Source organism: Chiloscyllium plagiosum, chromosome 11 (assembly GCF_004010195.1).
Source record: "Chiloscyllium plagiosum isolate BGI_BamShark_2017 chromosome 11, ASM401019v2, whole genome shotgun sequence".
Classification (NCBI taxonomy): Eukaryota; Metazoa; Chordata; class Chondrichthyes; order Orectolobiformes; family Hemiscylliidae; genus Chiloscyllium; species Chiloscyllium plagiosum.
In genome coordinates, this window is record NC_057720.1 from 1,853,437 (window position 1) to 1,864,143 (window position 10,707).

General features: G+C 46.8%; 1 protein-coding gene across 5 annotated transcripts in view; it reads right to left on the reverse strand.

Annotated features, from left to right (window-relative positions):
- The window catches only part of LOC122554098 (choline transporter-like protein 5), a 281,888-nt gene that overhangs the window by 100,817 nt on the left and 170,364 nt on the right, over nucleotides 1–10,707 (reverse strand). For all 5 annotated transcript variants that reach the window (XM_043698569.1, XM_043698571.1, XM_043698568.1 and 2 more), the window contains exon 4: nucleotides 150–234. In XM_043698569.1, the coding sequence (XP_043554504.1) occupies nucleotides 150–234 (85 nt within the window). The remainder of the gene's footprint in view (nucleotides 1–149; nucleotides 235–10,707) is intronic.

Below are 10,707 nucleotides of genomic sequence, written 5' to 3' on the forward strand. Positions count from 1 at the left end.
CACGCCTGTCTGCCAATGTCCTTCTGACCTGGGTCGACATCCTTTCGTTACTTGGCCATCATATTATCGACTTGAATGAAATCTCTCTGCCCCTCCACCATTCCCACCAACAATTCCCAAATTGCCCAGTGATGGAATTAGTTACTCACTCATTGACAGTCCCCTTCTGTCCACAGAATTGGCCACGGCTATCTGTCGGATACACCACTTTCCTCGGATCTCCATGGACCCAAGCTGAAAACAAAAGAAGTGGAAATGCTTCATTGATATGTCTGCCATTCCCCTCCATCCCACATGAAGCTAACTGACGACAAAGCCTTCAGAGTGTGTCCCTTCTTCAGCCCAGTGACATTAATCACAACTAGCACAAGGCCACATAGTGACCATAGCATCCACCTTCACAACTAAGAAAGGAACAAGGAAGTCTTCAACTCCCTTCCAGCCAGAAAATGGCACTGCCCGAATCTGGTTTCCTCTCCTGCAGCACCGTAATTTCCAAGTGTTATAGTTTGCTCAGGGAGTCCATCTTGCTGCGGCAACATACACCTTTACAAGCACGTGACCACCCAGAGCTAGGGGCAGTGATGGTGGAGGCACCAATGCCCATTATATCTCATGGTTGACCAGAAATGGCTTTGTGCATAGGAACTAATGTCTCTCAAACTTGACTGAGTTTTTTGAAGAAGTAACAAAGAGGATTGATGAAGGCAGAGTGGTAGATGTAATCTATATGGACTTCAGTAAGGCGTTTGACAAGGTTCCCCATGGGAGACTGAATAGCAAGGTCAGATCTCATGGAATAAAGGGAGAACTAGCCATTTGGATACAGAACTGGCTCAAAGGTAGAAGATAGAGGGTGGTGGTGGAGGGTTGTTTTTCAGACTGGAGGCCTGTGACCAGTGGAGTGCCACAAGGATTGGTGCTGGGTCCTCTACTTTTTGTCATTTACGTAAATGATTTGGATGCGGGCATAAAAGGTACAGTTAGTAAGTTTGCTGATGACACCAAAATTGGAGGTGTAGTGGACAGCGAAGAGGGTGACCTCAGAATATAACAGGATCTTGACCAGATGGGCCAATGGGCTGAGAAGTGGCAGATGGAGTTTAATTCAGATAAATGCGAGGTGCTGCATTTTGGGAAAGCAAATCTTAGCAGGACTTATACACTTAATGGTAAGGTCCTAGGGAGTGTTGCTGAATAAAGAGACCTTGGAGTACAGGTTCTTAGCTCCTTGAAAATGAAGTCGCAGGTAGATAGGGTAGCGAAGGAGGCGTTTGGTAGGTTTTCCTTTATTGGTCAGAGTATTGAGTACAGCAGTTGGGAGGTCATGTTGCAGCTGTACAGGACATTGGTTAGGCCACTGTTGGAATATTGCATGCAATTCTGGTCTCCTTCCTATTGGAAAGATATTGTGAAACTTGAAAGGGTTCAGAAAAGATTTACAAGGATGTTGCCAGGGTTTGGGGATTTGAGCTATAGGGAGAGGCTAAACAGGCTGGGGCTGTTTTCCCTGGAGCGTCGGAGGCTGAGGGGTGACCTTATAGAGGTTTACAAAATTATGAGGGGCATGGATAGGGTAAATAGGCAAAGTCTTTTCCCTGGGGTCAGGGAGTCCAAAACTAGAGGGCATAGGTTTAGGGTGAGAGGGGAAAGATATAAAAGAGATCTAAGAGGCAACCTTTTCACACAAAGGGTGGTACGGGTATGGAATAACCTGCCAGTGGAAGTGGTAGAGGCTGGTACAATTGAAACATTTAAGACTCTCTGACTCTATGACTCTAAATCTCTCCCTCCGTTACCACCCACCGATCGGGAATGTTGGAATGATTTAAGATCAACTGTTTGTGGCCACTTTAGACCTTCTTTCATTATCAGGTCCTGGAGCGGGACTTGGATCTGGATTTTCTGACTCAGAGGCAGGGACGTGGCCCATGATGCCCTCTGCAAGACTCTGTACATTATCAGTGAAGACTGGCATTACCAAGGAAAGGCTAAAGAGTGACCTGATGGAGAACTTTCAGATTAGGAAGGGATTGCAACACAGTAAACGTAGAAAATACATGTTCACAGGGGAGACTAAAGATGTAAGAAAATCACTAATATCCAGTTGGGAATTCAGGAGAAATCTTGATTCAGGGAAATGGGAGAGTGTGGGATTCCCTCCCACAAGGAGAAAGGGGCACTTTTACAATGAGATCTTTTTATATAGCATTTTTTTCTTTGTTTGTGAAATAAAGTTTTGTTCTTTTGTTAGCAGAACATCAGCAGCCTCACCCGAGCGTGAGCAATGATGAACCATCATGTTAATCCAATTACAAAAATATAACACATGGTCTATCAAGCCAGATTTCACTGTGGAACCCAATTTGTCAGGTTTACCATTAGCTGGAATCATCACAACGTGGTCACAGACAGTAGATTTGTCTTGGTGCCTCAGTGATGAGCTTGCAGCTCTGACAGCACATTGGTTTCCCACAAAGGGGGGCAGTGAGCGCCTGGAACACACTGCCAGAGGTGATGGTGGAAGCAGACACAATAGCAGCTTTCAAGAAGCATCTGGACGGATACATGTTTAGGAAGAGCGTGGAGGAACACAGATCCTGTAAGTGAAGACATGGAAGGATAAAATGTGCCAGCACAGGCTTGGAGGGCCGAAGGGCCTGTTCCTGTGCTGTATTGTCACTTGTTCTTTGTTCTTAGCACCTCTCTCGGAGTTTCGCGGGAGCTCAGATATTTCTGCTCATTCGGCTTGAACTTCCAGCTCAAAACTAAAAATGTCCCCATTGTAATCATGTTCCCTGACAAACACCGTACTGTGCCAGTTTGTACTTTGACAACACAATCTCCATGTGATCCCAGTTGTGGTTCAGTGGGCAACACTCCCAGCTCAGATGGTGGTGGCTGCACCTTAGACACTTGTAGACAGATTGGATAAATGGAATTCACTTTATTATCACATGTACTCACATGAGTCAAGTGAAAAGTTTATAAATCGACAAATTACAGCACCATCTTAGATACAGATTGTTCTGGTATAGCATGTTTCATTAACGCAAACTCACTGTAACGGGGTTGTCGAACTGGGGACATTGTTTCTAAAACGTGAACTTCTAAAACGTGTGTTGGCTGTAACGCAATTACATTGCTAACAATTTAAGTGCTATTTCTAAATTGCAATTTTTCTATAATGCAGGGTTGCACAAGAATACAACCATCGCATTATATAAGAGCTGCCTGGACAAAAGTAGCTGAAGAAAAATTCCTTAGGGGAAAACAATAGAAAAGTAAAGAATAAAAAGTTCAGAATAACTGTCTTTCTAACCCAGTCCATCCTGGGCCCCAGCTGCAGGTAACTGGAAGACAACCCTGCTCTGGCTCGCTAGCGCCTGCTGCAGGAGGGGTCTGTCCTTGGTGACATTTCTAGAGCAGTGACCCCAGCGAGCACTGCACTATCCCAGTTGCTGGCTTGTGGGTGGAATATTAAGCCTGATCATTCGGTTACTGGCCAAAGGATGAAGCATTGGGGAGTTCTCCCCAGTGTTTTTGGCTCCAATATTGAAATAACATCTAGGCAGATATTTCTGGTCAGTATCCCACTGCTCTGTGGGAAAGGTACTGTATGCAGATCAGTCACTGCCTTTCCGACATTACAGCAGTGACTAACATTGTTTAAGTAGCTCATCAGCTATAAAGGGCTTCAGAAAATGAAGATGTAAGCACCTCACTTTCACTGGTGTCTGTGAGAGTGTGTATGTGTGTGTGTGCCTGTGTGTGAGTGTATGTGTATGTGAGAGAGAGTGTGTGTGTGTGTGAGTGAATGTCTGTGTGTGAGTGTGTGTGTGAGAAAGTGTGTGTGTGTCCATCTGTCTCACTGCATTTCTCTCTATAGCTTTCGCTGCCTGGTTTTTGTTCTCTCTCTCCACACTGTGCATTCATTCTCTCCCTGCAGAAACACATTGGTCATTTGTTGATGAGTCTAATTCTCATTCTGAACTCCTGTTTTATTTTTCTGCTCCCAATAAACAGCTCAATGATTGTGCAGAAATGAGACTGTGATTAAAGTGCTTGTTTTAAAACTGATTTTGCAGCCTGTTCTCCCTTGTATGCTGGCCAATAGTTATCTAAAATAAAAACAGATCATCTGTTTATTATGACAGTGTGGTTCTCGGGAGCGTGCGGTATACAAAGTGACTGACATGATTCCTCTATGTCAAACAGGTTCTACATTTCCAAATTACTGCATGGGTTGCAAAGCACTTTGGGACATGTTAATATTATGAAAGGAGCATTGTCAATGAAAGTTTTTTCTCTTTATCAAGATCCATCTATACCTCTCATGATTTTACAAACCTATCAGGTCACCTCTCAACCTCCTACACTCCAGTGAAAAAGGTCCCAGCCTATCCAGCCTCTCCTTATAAGTCAAACCCTCCATTCCCAGCAACATCTTGGTAAATCTCCAGCTTAATAGTATTTTGCTTTTCCCATACCCTGTCACCTTCACCGAAAGAAGAAAGAGTGATCGGATGTGGTGATGAAGAGCAAAGCAGAAATTAACCTGAAGGGATGGACAGGAGAATTATTAGCTGGAGAGGTATAAAATGTTGATTGCTGTGCTGGGCAGGCAGTCACTAATGAATATACACTTCGAATATAGAAACCATTAAAGCATGTAGGAGATTATTAACAGGGCTTTTTATGAAATATTTCTGATGTGCATCCATTAGTGACAATGTTCTAAACACTGCTGGAATATTATCTCACTGATTATAAAAGACAGCAAGCATCATTATCCCACTTACTGCTGCACTCTGGACTGCCGGTCCTGTCATTCTCCATTAACACCGTCGGCAGCTCGAATTCTGTGAGACAATTGCTTTATCAGCCACCCGTGGGATTTCGCTTGCCTAGCAGTGACGGGTTGGTGCTGGGTCCAAGATTCACTTCAGAACAGGTTTGTGTCCATGTGACACTCTGGTGCGCAGGTTGAGGGACTGTTCCCAATGATGCTCTGACTGTCATAGAGTCAGATTAGATTACCCACAGTGTGGAACCAGTCCCTTCGGCCCAACATGTCCATGCCAAGCCTCCAAAGAGCAACCCACCCAGACCTATTCCCCTACATTTACCCCTGACTAATGCACCTAACACTATGGGCAATTTAGCATGGCCAATTCACCTAACCTGCACATCTTTGGACTGTGGGAGGAAACCGGAGCACCCGGAGGAAACCCATGCAGACACGGGGAGAATGTGCAAACTCCACACAGACAGTTACCCGAGGCTGGAATTGAACCCGGGTCCCTGGCGCTGTGAGGCAGCAGTGCTAAGCACTGAGCCACCGTGCCGTCAGAGTCACACAGCACGGAAACAGACCATTCGGTCCAACCAGTCCATGCCGACCATAATCTCAAAGTAAACTAGTTCCACCTACCCTGGACAATATCCCTCCAAACCTTTCCTATTCGTGTACCTATCTGAATGTCATTTAAATGCTGTAACCATAGCCACATCCACCATTTCCTCAGGAAGTTCATTCTGCACGTGAAGCACACTCTGTGTAAAAGGAGTTGCCCCTCATGTCCTTTTTAGATCTTTCTCTCTCACCATAAAATGTGCCCTCTAGACTCTAGGGAAAAGACACCTGCCATTCATCTTATCTGTATCCCTCGTGATTTTATAAACCTCTATAAGGTCACCTCTCAACCTCCTACGCTCCAGTGAAAAACATCCCAACCTATCCAGCCTTTCTTTATAACTCAAACCCTCCCATTCCCAGCAACATCCTGGGAAAGCTGTTCGGAACCCTCTCCAGCTTAATAATATTCTTCCTATAACAGGGCGACCGGAACAGGACACGGGGTACCCCAGGAGAAGCCTCGTCAATGTCTTGTACAACATAATGTCCCAACTCCTCTACTCAAAGGTCTGAGCAATGAAGGCTAAATGGCTCAGTGACAGTGCCCAGTGATACTCTGACTGTGAGCCATTATAGACTGAAACATCGGGGATGAGGATAGACTGCAGAAATTGGGACTGTTCTCTTTGGAGGGAAGAATGCTGAGAGGAGATTTAATAGTGGTTTTCAAAACCATGAGTGGGTTGGATAGAACAGACAGAAAGATAGGAAGTAGAAGCAGAATGAGGCCATTCGACCCTTTGAGCCTGCTCCACCATTCAATACTGTTCCCACTTTCTCCCCATCTCAAACTATATCTAAGTCCTTTTCAAAAATATTCAATGTTTTGACTTCAACTGCTTTCTGTGGCAGAGGATCCCCCAGGAAGTAACTGACCCCACTGGTAAAAAGAAGAAGAACAAGGGGCTCTCGACTTAAAGTGACCTCCAAAAGAAGCAAAGGCCAAGTGAAGAAAGCCATTTTCACACAGTGAGGAAGTAGGGGGTGAATGCACTGCCTGGAAATATGCCGACTCCAACAGATAGAGTTTGCCCCCTGACTCCCACAGATGCCAGTTTCTGCTCGGGCTCCTTGATGCCACACTCGGTCATGTGCGACTTTGATGTCATTGGGCTGTCACTCTCCCCTCCCCTCTGGAATTCAGCTCTTTTGTCCATGTTTGACCCAAGGCTGTAATAGGGTCAGGAGCTGAGTGACCCTGGGGGATCCCAAACTGGGCGTCACTGAGCAGGTTATTGCGGAGTAGGTGCTGCTTAATAGCACTGTTGATGAGCCCTTCCATTACTTTACTGATGATCGAGAGTAGACTGATGGAGTGGTAATTGACTGGGTTGGATTTATCCTGCTTTTTAAGTATAGGACATACTTAGGCAATTTTCCACATTGTCGGATAGCTGCCAGTGTTGTAACTGTACTGTTAAAGCTTGGCTGGGGGAGCGGCAAATTCTGGAGCACACGTCCTCAGTACTATTGCTGGAATGTTATCAGGGCCCATTGCCTTTGCAGTATCCAGTGTCTCCAACCATTTCTGGATATCATGTGGTGTGAATCAAATTGGCTGGAGACTGGTATTTGAGATGTTGGGAACCACTGGAGGAGCCCGAGATGGGCCATCCACTCGGAACTTCTGGCTGAAGATTGTTGCGAATGTTTCAGCCTTACCTTTTGCACTGGTGTGCTGGGCTCCTCCATCATTGAGGATGGGAATACTTGTGAAGCCTCCTCCTCCAGTGAGTTGTTTAATTATCCACCATCATTCATGACTGGATGTGGCAGGACTGTAGAGCTTAGGTCTGATCCATTGGTTGTGGGATTGCTTAGCTCTGTCTATCACTTGCTACTTATGCTGTTTGGCAAGTTGTCCTGTTTGGTAGCTTCACCACATCTTCAGATGTGCCTGGTGCTGCTCCTGGCATGCCCTCCTGCACTCTCCATTGAACCAGGGTTGATCCCCTGGCTTGATGGTAATGGGTGAGTGGGGGATATGCCAGGCCATGAGGTTACAGATTGTGCTGGAGTACAGTTCTGTTGCTGTTGTTGGCCCACGCACCTCATGAATGCCCAGTCTTGAGTTGCTAGATCAGTTCGAAGTCTGTCGCATGTAGGATGGTGATAATGCCACACAACACGGTGGAGGGTATTTTCAATAAGAGAGCAAGACTTTGTCTCCACAAGGAATGTACAGTGATCACTCTTACCGATACTGTCAAGGACTGATGCATCTGCAACTGGCAGACTGATAAAGATGAGGTCAAGTCTGTTTTTTCCCTCATGTTGGTTCCCTGGTCAGTAGCACTGCTGCCGAGCCACTCTTGGTGGTAAACATTGAGATCCCGCACCCAGAGTACATTTTACATCCTTGCCATCCTCAGTGCTTCCTTAAAGTGTTGTTCAACATGGAGGAGTCCTCTAGCTTATCTCTCCACGCTTCAGGCTCTCCGCCTTTAATCCTGATGAAGGGCTTTTGCCTGAAACGTCGATTTTACTGCTCCTCGGATGCTGCCTGAACTGTTGTGCTCTTCTAGCACCACTAATCCAGAATCTGGTTTCCAGCATCTACAGTCATTGTTTTTACCATGGAGGAGTACCCATTCATCAGCCATGTGAGGGTAATCAACAGGAGGTTTCCTTGCCCATGTTTAACCTGGAGCCATGAGACTTCATGGGGTCTGGAGTCAATGTTGAGAACTCCCAGAGCAACTCCCTCCCGACTGTATCCCATTGTGCTGCCACCTCTGCTGGGTCTGACCTGCTGGTGGGACAGGACATATCCAGGGATGGCGATGGTGGTATCTGGGACATTGTAAGGTCTGACTCTGTGGGTATGACTGTGTCAGGCTGGTGTTTGACTGGTCTGTGAGACAGCTCTCCCAATGTTGGCACTAGCCCCCAGATGCTAGTGAGGAGGACTGTGCTAGGTCAACAGGGCTGTTTCTGCCATTGCCTTTTTCAGTTCCTAGGTCGATGCCAGGTGATCTGACCAGTTTCATTTCTTTGAGACTTTGCAGCAATTGGTACAGCTGAATGGCTTGCTAGGCCATTTCAGAAAGCAGTTGAAAATCAACTACATTATAGTTACATGTAGATCAGACCTAGGTAAGAATGGAGTAGTGGTGCTGGAAGAGCACAGCAGTTCAGGCAGCATCCAAGGAGCTTCGAAATCGACGTTTCGGGCAAAAGCCCTTCATCAGGAATAAAGGCAGTGAGCCTGAAGAGTGGAGAGATAAGCTAGAGGAGGGTGGGGTTGGGGAGGAAGTAGCACCCTGCTCTTCCAGCACCACTAATTCAGAATCTGGTTTCCAGCATCTGCAGTCATTGTTTTTACCAGGTAAGAATGGCAGATTCCCTTCCCTGAAGGAGATTAGTGACCCAGGTTGGTTTTCCCGATAACTAGCAATGATTTCATGGTCATCAGTAGATTCTTAATTCCTGATTTTAAAAAACTGAATTCAAATTCCACCATGGCGGGACTTGAAGCCGGATCCCAGGACATTACCTGAGTTTCTGGATTAATAATCCACTCAGCCATTGCTGCCCCACAGAACTCAGTTTTAATCAGAAAGGTTTCAATTAAAAAATCTTCACACCATCGACCTCTAGATCAGAGTGAGAACTTTCTTACATTTGAGACCAATAGTCAGAGGAACGGAAGTTGGGATGTGAAAGATTAGATTAGATTCCCTACAGTATGGAAACAGGCCCTTCAGCCCAACAAGTCCACACCGACCCTCCGAACAGTAACCCACCCAGTTTCCAATTGACTATTGCACCTAACACTACGGGCAATTTAGCATGGCCAATTCACCTGACCTGCACATCGTTGGATTGTGGGAGGAAACTGGAGCACCTGGAAAAAAACCCATGCAGACACGGGGAGAATGCGCAAACTCCACACAGACAGTCGCCCGAGGCTGGGATCAAACCTGGGACCCTGGTGTGTGAGGCTGCAGTGCTAACCACTGAGCTACAATGCCATCCCTGGAGAATGGATGAAGGAGAAGAGGAGAGGAGAGGAGAGGAAAGAAAGTGGGAGGCAAGAAGAGACCAGGAAAGGGGAGGGAACAGAAAAGGGGAGGGAAGGTCGGAGAGAGGACAGGGGAAGCGCCCAAAAATAGGGTAGGAAGGGAGTGAGGAGAACAGAAGGCATGGAGGAGTGTTTGGAGAGGAGACCAGAGGTGGGCAAAAGGGAGGAGAGAAGAGGTGAGGAAAGAAGAGTTTGGGGTAGATAAAATAGGAATGGAGAGGCACGGAGGAATGAGAAGAGAGCAAAGGAGAGCGATGTGGAGGAAGGGAATCTTGGAGAAGGCTGAACAAGAGTGCGGGGAGAGTATAGGAGAGATGGTGTTTGGGGGCTGGGAGGTGGGGGGGAGTTGTGGAGATGGTGTTTGGGGGCTGGGGGGTGAGGTTCTGGAAGCAGTGGAAGAGATGAATTGTCAGAGAAATAGAGCGAAAAGATGAAGTAACTCCATTTTAACTTTGAGAAACCAAACAGCAATTGCTGAGAAAACTCAGCAGGACTGGCAGCATCTGTAAAGATTGGGCAGACAAAAGAATGGTAATTCAGACCATCAGCCATCATTTCCGCCACCTTCAGCGAGATGCCACCACCACATTCCCCTCCCCTCCCTTCTCCTCAAGAACGCCCAGTGACCCTTTCAGAACTGATGATAGCTGGGAAAAGGGCGGTATCCATGCTGGGGGGGCGGGGGGGTTTGGAGGATCAAACAATTGGTGGAGATGGAGACCAGAGAGAGAGATAGAAACAACAGATGGACTGAGGAGCATGACCTGGGGGAATGAATAGCTGCTAATGGAGTCCACCAGTAACTGACAATGGGTTGTCCCTCTACACCTCCATCCGTCATGACCAGGGCCTCCAAGCCCTCCATTTTTTTCTCTCCCGACGTCCCCAACAGTACCCTTCCACCGACACTCTCATTCGTTTGGCCAAACTGGTCCTCACCCTTAACAATTTCTCCTTCGAATCCTCCCACTTCCTCCAGACCAAAGGGGTAGCCATGGGCACACGTATGGGCCCCAGTCTCTTTGTTGGCTACGTAGAACAGTCCATCTTCCATAATTACACCGGCACCACTCCCCACCTCTTCCTCCGCTACATTGATAACTGCATTGGCGCCACGTCATGCTCCCGCGAGGAGGTTGAGAAATTCATCAACTTCAACACATTCCACCCTGACCTTAAATTTACCTGGACCATCTCTGACACCTCACTCCCCTTCCTGGACCTCTCCATCTCCATTAATGACCGACTCGACACTGACATTTTT